This window comes from Syngnathoides biaculeatus, chromosome 8, assembly GCF_019802595.1.
Source record: "Syngnathoides biaculeatus isolate LvHL_M chromosome 8, ASM1980259v1, whole genome shotgun sequence".
NCBI lineage: Eukaryota > Metazoa > Chordata > Actinopteri > Syngnathiformes > Syngnathidae > Syngnathoides > Syngnathoides biaculeatus.
The window spans coordinates 18,509,622-18,524,887 of NC_084647.1; the positions used below are offsets into that span (position 1 = coordinate 18,509,622).

A 15,266-nucleotide genomic window follows, 5' to 3' on the forward strand; every position below is an offset into this window, starting at 1 on the left:
AGGAACGGGATTACGAGAGTGCGGGAACGAGGCATGAAGCAACGATCTGGCAAAGGCCAGACCGTACGTTTGGTTCCATATAACTGGGACGTAATTACTAGAGAGGAGGCGCAGGTGTACGCCTCCGCCAATTGCGGCAGGTGCGTGCCGCCTCGTGGACCGGTACGGCCAGGACAGGGACCGGCGGGGCCATGACAAGTTCTAATGTAAGCCCCTTTCAGATAGGTAGTGACGTGAGCAACAATTACTTTCAGCACAAGTCACCACAGGCAACTTCGCGGGTCGACCTCAGCACCTCATCCCACGCCAGTGTGACGGTCTGTGCGCTCCCGGTGCTGAAAAGACTCCTTGTGATTAATGCGCATCCGCGTATATTTTGTAAACTTCCGGCCAGTCTGAAACATCCCCAATCGTGCTTCAACATGTGCCACAACTTGTCGCCGAGTGTTCATGTTCGCTATGGACATCTCAGATCTATCCTTTTATCAACTTTTGTTTTAAAGTTAGGTTAGGGTTAGGATATAACGTATTTTAGCTACCTCTATGTAGAAGAAGGGGAAGTATGAGTAAGCGTCTGCTACCCACACAGAGTTCCCCTGTTAGTAACGCATGCGCATTAATCACAAGGAGACTGTTAAGCACGGGGGAGCGCTCAGACCGTCATACCGGTACCTTACCCGCGCCATCCATTGCCCGCTTCGATGGCAAATGGTTTTGTACAAGCACTTAATAATTAGCAACCATTGCGTTGGCCCAAATTTTGTCACAATCATTCATGGGAAATGTTGGCGAAACGTGTCTTATCACTCAGTTACAGCTAAAGGGATATTAATAATCATGAATCTGCACATTTCTTTGACCCTAACCTCACCCCGATATGAAGTGCCACGGGAATTGCTTCAGTCATATTTGTGTGAGCCTCCTAATAAGCAAATGGGAATGAGAACATAACCTAATTTGGTTTTAGAAATTTGGAAGCCTCAGCCAGGATCAGATATGGCCAGAATTAATCTCTGTCTTGACTGTACTGACTTCATCTAAATCATGAACGGCTTCCTGCCGAGGATTTTAGGCGCGAGACTTTTGCATTTCTCTCTACAGAGGAAGACGCTGCTGCACTTATTAAAAAGTCAAGCGACTGCCATTGTTTGTTCTTCTCATTTTATTTTAAATGTGACTCCTGTTTTACTAATGAACTTCAAGATCTTTTTTTTTTTTTTGGCCTTTTCAGTGTCTGGGGATCCTTTAAAAACTAGATCTTTGGAAATATGTTTGGAAAAAAAAATCAAGGACTTTTATGATTTAAAATGACATAAAATTTTAAGTAGTGTTTCTCAACAATATTTTATCCGCCCGAGTATTGTAATATTGCTTGTTCACAAGTTTCTCCTCTGTTTGTGTTCAAATGTCCGTTGCCTACAGGCATCTGACACATTGCCGCTATTTGTTACCACGTTTATGTCATTTGCATTGTTTGTTTAACATTTGCCTAAATGGACTTGCGTAAGATAAAGAAAGTGATGATGTTGATGTTGTTTCAAACACATTTAGATTCGTCATTGGTTGAAGAATTGTACACTATCTGCCAAACTACTACATGTTATGAAGTGAGCTGAGCTCAATGTCACCATAATTACAAAATTTAGCCTGCAAGTCAAGCAAAAAAAAAAGTGCTACGAAGGCTCCTATCTCCATGCAAATGATGTAAATTATCACAACAATTCTTAAAATATTGCAGTGCCTTTGCATTTTATCAGTTGTCTAAATAAATGCACAATAAAATTTAATGAGAAATACATATACTGGGAATGAATATCAGCTCATGAATATGAACATCTCGCAATCAATAGTAATTACTTAGTAATAAACACACCGTGCTTTTTTTTTCCCCCCCACCTTAAACCAGCTGGGCTCAGCTCCATCCCACCCGCAACCCGAATGTGATGAACAAGTGCTGTAGAAAGTGGATGCGTGATAAATATGTCTCAGTTTTGTTCCTGTCTTGTGCAGCTGAGGGCTGACTTGCACGTCGCCCGTTTAATCAGGCAGCAAATGTTACTTGTCACTTCCTGCATTCGTGGAATCTCTTACCTCAATCTCCAGCGCGGCATCTCTGTAGCGGTGACGTGTTCCACTCCTTGTTCGCGGCTAATCAGCAGAGGCGGGAAGTAAATCTCATGAATAGGTCTCGAGTCTTAACCTTCAAGTTTCAAGCGACTGAGACAAAAAGGGAAGCGAGTTGAGCCCACACGACATTTCAAGCTAATCCGAATCTTGTGAAAACGGGGACACACAAAACCCGAAGTTCGGTTGCGATAACAATGCCGTGTTTCGTTGGCGCTATCAGGTGGAATCTTGTGTCCCGGCAGTATCTTGGAGTCAGTTGAGGATTTTCATTTCGACATAAATAGTGCTTTGTCAATAGGCATTTGGAAACCTTTTTCAGGAGGGTGTTAGTCCCGAATGATGGCTGTCAGCAGCAGGTTTCGCTCTCTTAAAAATGAACAGACAAGATTTGTGAGGTCAAGCAGTTCAAGTCAAGTTCAAAGTCAAGTTTTAGTCCAGGAAGTCCAAAAGCTAGTCAGACTCGTGTCAAAAGTCACGTAACTGTGTAGCCATGGCCGCTTCACTCTGACTTTCTGTGGCAAAGACGGCAGGGTCAACGAATCAAATATGCTGTTACTGACAGAGCGACTCCAAACTCTCTTCGTTGCTTTCAGCCGCTTGTGTGCTGGAACGCATGACGAGCCCGACGAGATGCCCACTGGCGTGCGTTGAGGTCGTCTGCAGTCATGCATTTCGAGTTAAAATGTCATCCAGTGTTGTTTAAAAAAAAAAAAAAAAACTAATTTTGCTCTTTGGTCACATCACTTGTGTTGGCATTTAAGTAAAAAAATAGAAGGTTTTAGCATCACGTTATTTGTAATTCCCCCAAAATAATGATAATAAATTTTGAGTAAATGTGAAGCTATCACATTTTGTGCTTTGTCACTGATACCACCAAAGTGAACCGAGACGGTTATGGAATGGATTTAACCACTTTCAATGTCATTTGGGCCCCGATCTTCCTTCCATTTTTCTGTACGTGTAAAAAGTTTGGTCACGCCTGTTCCGCAGGAGCGCATTGCAGTATGTTTGACCTTCAGCGTTCCTCAAGTCTGATGCCGTGGCTTCCATCTCTTTTATTGTGTTACGTCAGTGATGTGTCGAGGAGCAAAGTAGCCCCCTCGCCTCTTGTCCTCACCCCAATAACCACACACACGCGATTAGCAGTGTGTGTGTGCGTGTCCATGTGTGTGCGTGTGTGTGTGTGTGTGTGTGCGCCTGCACGTGTTAATGTTTGCATACATTGTACATACCTTGGCCAACGGGTTTAATTTGTGACACCTTCAAAGTCCCCCCCGAGGGCAATCTCCTGCAAAACCATTAATGAAATTGCTTTTTTTCTTTTCTTTTTTTTTAACACGCAAAACTAGGATGTATTTACACCTTATGGCTCCTATTTTAATTTAGACATGTAGTTATTTTATATAAATTTGTAATATCCATCCATTTTCTTAGCCACTTATCCTCACGAGGGTTACGGGAGTGCTGGAGCCTATCCCAGCTGTCAAAGGGCAGGAGGAGGGATACGCCCTGAACTGGTTGCCAGCCAATCGCAGGGCACATGGAGACAAACAGCCGCACTCACAATCACACCTAGGGGCAATTTAGAGTGGCCAATTATTGTTGCATGTTTTTTTTTTTTTGTTTTTTGGGGGGATGTGGGAGGGAACCGAAGTTTGCGGTGAAAACCCATGCAGGGATGGGGAGAACGTGCAAACTCCACGCAGGCTGGGCCGGGATCGAACCCGGGACCTCAGAACTGTGAGGCTGACGCTTTCCAGCTAACCCACCATGCCGCCTTACATTTTTAATATGGATAATAAATAAATTTGGCATTTAGTATGTGTGCAAATGATTTAAAATAAACACTGGTATACGGGCTGATTTTAGGGAAAACATTTTTTTAAAGACTATGAAATCAAGCGAAAATGTGATTAATACAATTAAACCACATAAAATTGAATTTTTAGAAATGACCAAACTCATTTTAGTACACCTTTGCGGACCTTTACCCAAAGGTGCACAATTATCCTAAATGTCTTGGCAACATGAAGAAGTACGTTTGATTAATTAACTGATTACCATGTCAGCAGCGTGTGTGTGCGCGTTTGTGTGTGTGTGTGTGTGTGTGTGTATGGCGCGTCATCTCAATGGTGATTGCAATCTGCGCAACATTGAGAAAATTCAAAGGCTCCCGCTTGAAGCTTCCCAAGTGCTTTCATTCACGTCGCTCCAACTGGCGTTTTTATTCACCCCCCCCCCCCCCACACACACACACACACCTCTTCTATTTTTACATCCCATTTCAGATTAGATTATTTTACATCTTCCTCCACTTCTGGCCCAACCGGGAGGAAATGCGCGGCACACCGACAAAGACGTCGGTTGTCCTCTGCGAACCAGCTGGGTTCTAATTTTGGCCTCCTGAGATCCAGCAGCCCCCCTTTTATTAGATTACGTCCGAAGAGCAGATGAGACAGTAGGTGATGTATTATGGAGCCTAATTAGGAAAATGGCTCATGAACTTGGGCACTCGCTGACCCGGAATGTCGGCCATGTGTTGTTTTTCCCACCCAAAGCTGGCGTTCTTGTTATGAGAAGAAGAATATCATTGGAATATAGTTTTTAGAACCATTGCCTTTACATTTTAGGCTATAACATTAGGTGTACGTAAACAAACTAGAAATTCTGTCTTTACAGAGATTATTAGAACCAACCGGGGACTTCTTGCGACTCGCTGTAACATTTTCGCAGCAAGATGATGACAACGAGGCGCTCTAAAGCTGCCATGCAGGTGTGAAGGCCCTGAACGCAGACTGGTTGTCACGTTGGACTTTGACAAATGTTCGTCCCTCCGCCTTCCCTCCGTGATGTACTTCTACTACTAAAAATTCATGGTGTAGGCAAAGCTAGTTAGCTACTACAAAGGGGATCATGCAGTCCTGTTTTAGCCAGGCTCCCCCCAAAAAATCAGAAAAACTGGAACTGTGAAAAACACTGCACAAGAAAGTACCTCATAGTTAATAGTTTCATTTTGAAATGTTTATTTTGTTTACTGTAGATCAGGGGTATCAAACTCACTTTTGCCGCGGGCCACATTGTAGTTTCTGTTTCCACCAGGGGACCGTTCTGACTGTGAATCCATAAGAAAATAAAAATTTACCAGCTCATCATTTTTAAAAACAAATTTTATGAATCAGTTTTGGAGTCAGTAATCAAGTGTAATGGGTTTTTCAACTATTGTTCACGTTTAGTAAACAAAAAAATGCTTGTTATATCGCAACATGATCATTTCTGATTGAGGACAATTTGAAATGTTGGTAGATTTTCACAAGAATCACAGAAGTTGAAACACTACATTTGTCTTTGTGGGCCACAAAGACTCATGTGGCGGGCCAGATCTGGCCCCCCGGGCCTTGAGTTTGACACCTATGCTGTAGACCCAGAATGAGATCTGAGATTGCTTTCGCATCGCTCGCTCTCCTCCACGCTCAGGCTGGTGGGAGAGGGGGGCAGGGATTGGGCCTCTCTATGACCGATCAATATATCTACCCACGTTAGTGGGCCTCGGACTCGCGGCGCTGCATGAAAGCTTTTTGCAAAAGCTTTTTGCAGGAGAGGCGATGACGCCCAAGCGAGCCGACAGAGAGTGGAATCACTCAGAACAATGGCGTAATTGAGGATTACTGGGCGTAAGGGGAAAGGGCGGGGGGGGGGGGGGGCGTAGGAGGATTTGGGGACGGGGGCCGGGGGAGGGGGTTCCCTGCATGTGTAATTGATGATGTCCAATGGCCTGGACATCCCAATGCCCCTCAGGCATGCACCTCTTTTAGTCTGACTGCAACACCCCCCACGGCCTCCCCCTGCTCACACGGGGATATCCACACACACACACACACACACAGCGTAGGTCACTGTGTGTGACATCATGACTCAACTTGAACATTTCAAAAGAGCAGCTTGCCCTCCAATAAGTCTTGGTAAAGGGAGGCTGCAGTACATAAAAAAACATAAGCGGCGTGGTGCCTCCCTGATAATGTCTGAATCATACAGTAGAGTTAACATTCACGTTGCACTTTATTGTAATACATAAATGCCTGCTACCTTCGTTCTTTGAATATGAAATTAATTCTCCTTTACTGTACAGTGAGTAAATGTCTATTTTTCACTAGTCCACTTGGAGGAAAAAAAAACACACCAAAGTTCAAATAGATTGCTCCTTTTTACCAAGGTTATGATAAGGTATTTATTAAAATAATTTTCCAAAAACTGCCAGGTAGACTCTTCCTTGGCTATATAGGAGAAAAGCCCATGAAATGAAATGAAATCCACTTGCTGCATAGTGACCGAGAGGTCCGTTAGCTTCAGAGAAGATGAGATTTTGTTTTTGTTTTTTTCTTCTTTTTTTCCATGCACCCCTCGGCTAGAGTTGCATGCGGCACCACGGGTCGATGGATCGGCTTGCCGCCCACTTTCTCCTCCTCTTCCTCCTCTTCCTCCACTTGCTTGGCCTCCTGCCCGTGTCTATTTGCAGCCTCTATTAGTACTCTGATGTAGATATCTCGCTTGTCGCACAGCAGGGGAAAAAGTCTGCTTAGGTTGTTGTCTGCGCGCGATCGAAGCGGGTCTCGGATCATGTGCACATGATCACACACTGCACAAAAAAAAAAAAAAATCTGGATGATACTGTGTTGTCTCCTCCCTCAGGGCGCATCCCTCTTATATATTGACTGCAGATTAGACTGATACACGCCGAGGTCATGCAAAGCCTCAAAACCGTAGCCTCCAATAAAGCATCACAATAGGCGCTCACCTTGTTGTGAGGTGACCCTTTACCGGTCGGGCCGGTGATTGACAGGCAAGTCCCTTCTCCTGCATAGCCTTACCCGCTAAAATAATAAATGGAAATGCTAAGTGTGGTTTGTTAGCATTAATGCTATCTTATCTGATTCCATAGTGGTTGTACGCATCAAGTCACATCCTAATCGCTTCATTATTCTTCATTTTTCCTGTCCTTATTCTGAGGACTGTTGTTTTTACATACTTATCATGTTTAATAATACAAAAGAGTAAAACAAGAAAGAAGCAAACTACTAAATATATTCTCTAAATCATCAAGTTAAACTAACAGGTTAATGAAATCTCTCAATGAAAGGAAAATTATTTAAAAACAGTACAAAAGCTAGAATTAGAACAATGTTAGTAGTAATGCATGTGCAACACACATTTGTGTCCAATGTGAGAAAATATTGTATGTTAAAGGGGAAATCCAGTGCTTTGCATGAACTGTGCATCCAATAGTTCATGTAATATGCACCCTATTTTGACAATATGATGTTAAATCTTCACTCATTTAATAGTGTTTTGAGAAGGTTTTTACAGACAATTACGAATTTTCAGGGGCGCTGCCATTTCCGCAAGTTACATGATCTACATGGGTGGATGTGACCTGTAACCGTGCCGCAACAAAGGCTCGATTACATGGGACACCATTTATGCCCAGTGCTGATTTCTCGGATTTTTAATCATCTGATGAAGAAATACGAGTATCGGTTGATCGGGAAGACGGAGGAATACTTCCATACAAATTTGAACCTGGGGCTTTAATTAATGTTGAATATTCGAATGGTTCTTTGGACGGGAATGACGCAAAGTCTGACGAGTGAGTGATCACGAGCCGAGCTTCCAGGAGGCAGAGGCCGTTAGCCCCGGACGCCGAAGCTAGGCTAAAGGCATCAGCTACTACCAGAGCGAGCTTCGACGTCCGGGGAGGCATTTAGCCTAGCTTCGGCGTCCATGGCTAACGAAGCGGGCAGCGGCGGTGGGCCAGGCGGCGGAGGCCGTTAGCCTAGCTTCGTTAGCCCCAGACGCTGAAGCTCGGCTAAAGGCCTCCGCCACCACCGAAGCTCGGCTAAAGGCCTCCGGCGCCTGAAAGCTCGGCTCGCGGCTCGTTCGTCAGACTCCGTGTCATTCCTGTCCGAAAACACAATTAAATGAGAGAGAATTTAACATCACATTGTCAAAATAGGGTACATATTACATGACATATTGGATACACTGTTCATGCAAAGCACTAGATTTCCGCTTTTAAATACATTTTGTTTGTTTACAATTTTGTTTTAGTATGTTTACTATCAGGCCTATTGGAAAATAAAGCACATTTAAAATGTTATATATACAGTACACACATATATTTGTATAGATTATGCAGAAAATGGATTGTCACTTCCGTCTGTCCATGACTTTACAGGCTGACATGACTTTTCAAGTTAATAAAGGAGTGCAGAATTTTTACGATAATGGTAAACCACTTAGAAATCGGGTTGAGTTCAAAAGTGTCCTATTCGCTCTTAGAGGAAAGGCCACCTGTGAGCTTTTGAAAGGTTCTATCCAGGCATCCAATCTCTTGTGTTCCAATCAATAATGCGTCCCCTCTCCTTCCCCGCAGATGTCCGACTGCAACACATGCCGCGTTCCGTCGGAGCGGATCTCTCCGGCTCCTCGGCCCCTCTGAGCGGCAGCGGCGGCAAGTCGTCGGCGCCCGTCCACTCCAGCCAGCCCGTCCTGTTCACCTTCGACGTGCCCGTTCGCCAATCGTACCACAGCGCCCTGTCCAACAGCGCGCCGCAGGACTACCTCCTCCTGCACCAGTGCATGAGCAGGAAGACGGAGAGCGCGCGGTAAGGGTCACGCTTCCTGTTTGCCGGGTCAACGTACAGGCTGGCTGCGCTTCCTCCCCTGTCGGAGGCCCCCCCGAGGATGAGAGGGCAGAATAAACCGTTTACAAAGATAGACAGATAGATACTTTATTCGTCCACTCGGGAAATTTACTGTTCCAGTTGTTTCCACCATGGAAACAACACAAGAACACAAGGCAAAACAGGCTTACCAAATACAACAATACTGAAGATATAAAAATATATATTAAATATTGTATATCATCTTTACAAGTCTTTTTTTTTTTTTAAATAGTGGTGTCTGGACATAAAGTGTAATTTGTCCCTTGATGATACTCAAATCATCATCATCCTCCTTTTTACCAGTCAAATGAATGAATCCATTTAAGTCCCCACCCCACCCACAAAAAGAAAAATCCCAAACTTGTTTTTTTTTAACAAGAAAAATAAGTCTTTAATATTGCATATACTCTGCTAATTCCATAATTAAAATAACAGTGTTGATAGTACCAAATGCCTTTCGAGTCTATAGCTAGATTTTACTCTTTGTACCGTTCCAAAAACATGTCCAACAAATGAAAATTTCTACTGAGCTTTTTGAAAAGTATCTATTGAACCAGAAAGTGACTACACTGGTGCATTTTAGCTGCTACTTCTCCCCGCAATAAAGTATTTTGTATTTGGCGGCTTACTTTAACCAGGATCCCTTATTGTAGCATGGCCAAAGGTAGAACCCGGGCTGAAGTCAAGTTTAAAAATAAAAAATCACACAGACATCATCAAAAAACAGTTTCACAACTATTATAATTGACTCAGTAAACTGTAGCAATCTTAGTCATTTTATTAATATAATATTATTATATTTCTATAATTATATTTTATATATAATTATTATAATATAATATTAGTCATTTTCAGTGTGGGAGAAATAAATGTCTGTGAGTAACAGTCACAGCTAACACAGAGGAGGTCTATTAGCAATTAGCATCATTATGCTCCCAACTATGTAAATGTCGCATAAAAACACGTCCGTTAAACTGTGTTCATTTCAAATTGTCAGACAATTACATTTCATAACTGTAGGGGGACCTTGGGAGCAACAGTTCCTTTTAGCGCTGTTTTTATGAAATACAAATGCAACTTTTCACCACATCTTAATCATCAAGATGCGCCTTAGCTTCCAGGACCCAAAAGTGTTTATCGATAACGAGAACAACAACCTTGCCGCTGAGCAGGGGATGATCGATGAGGCCTCTGCTTTGCTATACATTTGCGCCCCCCGTCCCCCCCGTCCCCCCGCCACCAACGTCCACCCACCCTGAAGCACAATGGCCCTCGCCGCCCCGCTACGTGCGCATAAATCTGCTGAGTCGGGGGGAAAAAAGGAGAAGCTCGCCGTCCATTTCATCAGCATCACACACACAAAAGAAGCCTTCTCTTCATGCGTCATTCATTCCCATCACTCCCTGGATGAGTTCAACGATATCAAGCCCCCCCTCCCCAGTCCCCGTCCCCTTCATCCACGTCAGCCTGCAAAGCATTATGTCGATGTTAATCGTTTTGCAATGACGGACGACCGGCGTCGAAATCGTTATTGTTGTGACGGGAGGTGACCCCAAGTCAAACAGGTTGAACTTGAGCTCAAGGTTGAACAGAGGCGTGGTCCGCTTTATGTGTACCGCATACATATCTCTTCATCTCCATGAGCAGCCCGCAAAACATACACTCCGTTGAAATGATCGTCACAATTTTCGTGCTGCCCTGTGGCAGTTCTATGGCTCCTTCCGCTGGCCGGCGGGGCAACTGCAAGAATTTCAAACTTCAATTGTTTTTAACTGTACTCTACCATTGGAGGTTTAGCGACAAAAATCATAGTATTATAAGAATATTTTTGTAATATACGTGATAAAATGATATTTTATGAGTAATGAGCATTAAAGACTTCACCTCACTCTAACATTGTTCGTATGTTTGAGAAGGTCAAAGAAGATTCAGTCTTTATTGTACCTACAATTTTTAAAAACATTTTTGTACTACTGTTTTTCCGTCGCAGGAGCGCCAGCTTCTCTCAGGCCACGAGAAGCAACGTCTTCATGGGCAGCGACTCGGCCGTCCAGAAGCTGTCGCACGGCTTCTCGCACTGCCTGAACGGGATGGGCGCTCAGCTGCACGGGTTCTACAGCCTCCCCAAGCCCGGAAAGCTGCACCCGCCGGCCGCGTCCGACGACTCCCCTCAGGAGGCCTGCTACGTGCTGCCCCGGGGCTACGAGGCCCACGGCGCTCCTTCCGAACTGGACCTGGAGAACGAGGAGGTGTACACCTTCCAGACGCCCTGCAACGCCCTCGCCAGCGACCGGCCCGCCGACAACTACGACCTCCCCACCCCGCCCGGTTCCTTCTACCAAATACCGCGGACGTTCGATAAGAACCACAACTCGTTGACTCCCTCCAGCTCGGAATCGTCCTGCGCGCCCCCGCCCAGGCCGCCCAAGCCCGGCTCGGATGGGCAGTGGGGGAGTCCGCACTCGCTAGGGAGCCAGAATGGTGACGCTTCCGCCGCCGTGTCGGTCATCCCCAGAAGGAATACGCTGCCCGCCGTGGAGAACATCAGGCTGCACAGAGGTACTGCTGATGCTGTAGTGGATCATGTTACATTTTTTTATTCAAATGACGCAGGTGGGGGGCTCATAAACATTACAAAATGAGTGCAAGAAAAAAAAAAAAAACAGATCCATCAAATCTCAATAGAATGACTTGAGGTTGGCGGCACGGTGGAGCAGCTGGTTAAGCGTTGGCCTCACAGTTCTGAGGTCCTGGGTTCAATCCCAGACGTGTCTGTGTGGACTTTGCATGTTCTCCCCGTGCCTGTGGGTTTCCTCCGGGCACTCCGGTTTCCTCCCACACCCCAAAAACATGCAACATTAATTGGATACTCTAAATTGCCCCTAGGTGTGATTGTGAGTGTGGCTGTTTGTCTCCATGTGCCCTGTGATTCGCTGGTAACCAGTTCAGGGTGTACCCCGCCTCCTGCCCGTTGCCAGCTGGGATAGGCTCCAGCACTCTGCGCGACCCTCGTGAGGATAGGCGGCGAAGAAAATGGATGGCTCGATACTTTGAGGTTAAAATATGAAATTGGAAACATTTTACAATACAAGAAAGGGGGAGGGGGAGTGCATTCCACAATCGTCCACATAGATGACGTCTGATAAAGATGTGATTATGGTTAAAATTGTATTATTTGTTGAAATGAGGCTTTGGCGCCATCTTGTGGGATCTTAGTGTTTTTGCGAACGTGCACACAAAATACGAATTGCTGTTTGTAGATGGGTTCCATAGCTAAATGCGAATTGGTGAATAGTGAATGGCAAACAGTTGTGGATTCGTTGTCTATTATTCCTCGCAGGCTCGTCGTTTGAAACGAGCACCCATCAGCGTCCGATCCATTTCAGCAACTCGGGCCAGTCTATGGAGTCCGTCAACGACGGCTTCAGCTCGTACCTGGTAAGTCAGCACGTCCGACGCGTTGGTCTCAAGTGATGTTGAACAAACAGTGGTATGTCTTAGAATACGACTCGCTGGTTGGTTTATTACTGCTCCCGAGCACTCGACTCAACCCGTTCCCCCCCGACCGCAGAGAACCAGGACCCCCCTGACCCGCTCGGACAGCGGCAACTCGGACGACAACTACGTGCCCATGAACCCCGGCTCGTCGCCGCTCAGCGCGGCCCTGGCGGACAGTCCAAAGAACGCGTACATCCCGATGAGCCCCGGGCCGCACCACTTTGACTTCCCGGGCTTCTCGGCCACGTTGCCCGCCCGCAAGGGGAGCGGCGCCTCCCTGTGCCAGCGGCCGGGACGCCTCAGCGACATCACGCCGCCGCCCATCAATCGCAACCTCAAGCCCAACAGGAAGCGTGAGTGATGACAAGATTGAGCCATTATATAATAAATTATAATGGAATAATAATTGATAATATAATATAATGCTCAGCCCAAAAATCAAGCAAAGCTTTCTTCCTTTTAGAATGTGCACATCTGACTTTATATTCATTAATATACAGTATTGATATGCAATATAGGTTCGTGGAGACCCTCTCCATTTATTTTTCTATTAAATTCAGATCCGTAATATTATTAATAGCGAGTTTAACATGTTCTTTGGCAATGTATTTAATATTGTGGCTCACCCTAGTGGTTAGTTTTAACACTACAGCTTTAAAACTATTTAATGCCTGTTCTAAAAGCTGTATCTATTTATTTACCTCATTTTACTGTGAAAATTGTTTTACTAATTATTACTATACTGATACCTATTACTATATGTATAATACGCACTATTCACTTTTAAAGATTTTGAGGGGGAGCTTTATACACGAACAATTACATTAACCTAATTGATTTTTTGGGGGGGCAAATATAAAAGATGTCTTTGTGTTTAACAAACCTTAATATATGTGTTTGTTAACATAAAAGCAGATTGAGTCGTCATTCCGATTTGATAGACTCGAACTCACTCATCTGGCGCGGCTTCGAACCGTGAACCCTTTTTGCCGACCAGTGCAAAGCGCCGGTGGGAGCGCGCTGTCCGTTAAAACGGTGGTGACGGTGCGCCTTTGTGTTCCGCAGCCAAGCCCACACCGCTGGATCTCAAAAACAACGGCTTCATCGACGAGCTGCCGTTTAAGAGCCCGGTCACCATTTCCTGGACGCGGCACATGTGAGTCCCGTACAACCGCAACGCACAAATAGACACACTCCACACAGACTGACACTCGCATACAGACACTCAATCACACACACTCACGTTTATACACAAACACACAGATGTAAACAAACACTTGGGGGCTCAGCTGGAAAGCGTTGCCCTCACGGTTCTGAGGTGCCGGGTTTGATACCTCCCTGTGTGGAGTTTGCATGTTCCCCCCATGTCTGCGTAGGTTTTTGTCCGGGCACTCCGGTTTCCTCCCACATCCCAAAAAACATGCAACATTAATTGGACACTCTAAATTGCCCCTAGGTGTGATTGTGAGTGTGGCTGTCTGTCTCTATGTGCCCTGCGATTGGCTGCCAATCAGTTCAAGGTGTATCCTGCCTCCTGCCCGTTGACAGCTGGGATAGGCTCCAGCATTCCCCGCAACCCTCGTGAGGATAAGCGGAAAAGAAAACGGATGGATGGATAAATATGACATTCTACCACAATTGTACTTACAAGCACACACATACTACACGTTCTCTACATGCAGACACACAAACACACACACAAAAATTAGGCATACAGATTCATATACACACTCACAAACACATGCACATTACACACACACACACACATAAATACAAACAAAAGCACAAATATACACAAACACACACACTCTTTTACACATACATTTTATCTCAAACATATGTACACTAATATATACACACATCCGCAATACACACAGGTACTTACATACGCACATGTCAAGAGATAAACAGTCTTGTATTCACTCTCTCTCTCTGTCTCTCTCTCACACACACACACACACGCGCGCACACATACACATTCACATGATCTCTTTCTAAAACACACACAGCCGTACACATACACAATCCATCCATCCATCCATCCATCCATTTCCTTTTGCCGCTTATCCTCACAAGGGTCACGGGAGTGCCGGAGCCTATCCCAGCTGTCAACGGAGGAGGCGGGGTCCACCCTAAACTGGTTGCCAGCCATTCGCAGGGCACATAGAGACAGAAAGTTGCACTCACAATCACACCGAGGCGCAATTTAGAATACACACAGGTACTTACATACACACATATAAAGAGATACAGTCTTGCATTCCCTCACACAAACATTCACCTGATCTCTTTCTAAAACCCACACAGGCATGCGCACGCACACAAACACATACACAATCTACACACACACACAAGCACAGATTGCTGCTGCATTTTTTTAATTTTTTTTTTTTCACGCCTGAGGCCCGAACGTAACCATCCCACCGCCCGACGTGTTTTGCCTCAGGCCCCCCGCAAACTCGGCGTCCTCGCATCGCTGTCGACCCATTTCCACGCAAAGCATCACCAGCACCGACTCCGCAGACAGCGAGGAGAACTACGTGGCCATGGTGAGTACCGGAGGAGGGGGTAGGGGGGCTCAAGCGGCGTTTCGTATTGACGGCCCCGCTCTCACTGCAGCAGAACCCGGCGTCGACCTCGCCGGCCGTGAGCGGGACCGGCAGCCCGGCCCTTCGCAAGAGCGGCAACGTTGACTACCTGGCGCTGGATTTCCAGCCCGGCTCGCCCTCCGCGCATAGAAAGGTAAACTCCTTTGATTGTACATTTGGATTTACACGAGTTTAGGAATTTGTACACAAATCCTACTCAATATAGACGGCATATCAATGCGGATTGCATCGTCTTTCGAAAAACGTCACATTCCAAAAAGCGCATCACCGACAGTGGCTCTACTCTTACTAGTAAGCTTCTTGTAAAAAGTCA

The 15,266-nt window shown here is 45.4% G+C and overlaps 1 protein-coding gene across 3 annotated transcripts in view; it reads left to right on the plus strand.

The window, feature by feature from the left end:
* The window catches only part of gab2 (GRB2-associated binding protein 2), a 45,455-nt gene that overhangs the window by 26,861 nt on the left and 3,328 nt on the right, over nt 1-15,266 (plus strand). For 2 of the 3 annotated variants that reach the window (XM_061827557.1, XM_061827555.1), the window contains 8 exons: nt 8,555-8,786; nt 10,837-11,405; nt 12,187-12,284; nt 12,418-12,697; nt 13,410-13,500; nt 14,791-14,893; nt 14,964-15,086; nt 15,159-15,244. In XM_061827557.1, the coding sequence (XP_061683541.1) occupies nt 8,555-8,786; nt 10,837-11,405; nt 12,187-12,284; nt 12,418-12,697; nt 13,410-13,500; nt 14,791-14,893; nt 14,964-15,086; nt 15,159-15,244 (1,582 nt within the window). The remainder of the gene's footprint in view (nt 1-8,554; nt 8,787-10,836; nt 11,406-12,186; nt 12,285-12,417; nt 12,698-13,409; nt 13,501-14,790; nt 14,894-14,963; nt 15,087-15,158; nt 15,245-15,266) is intronic. The other variant, XM_061827558.1, reaches the window with a different exon arrangement.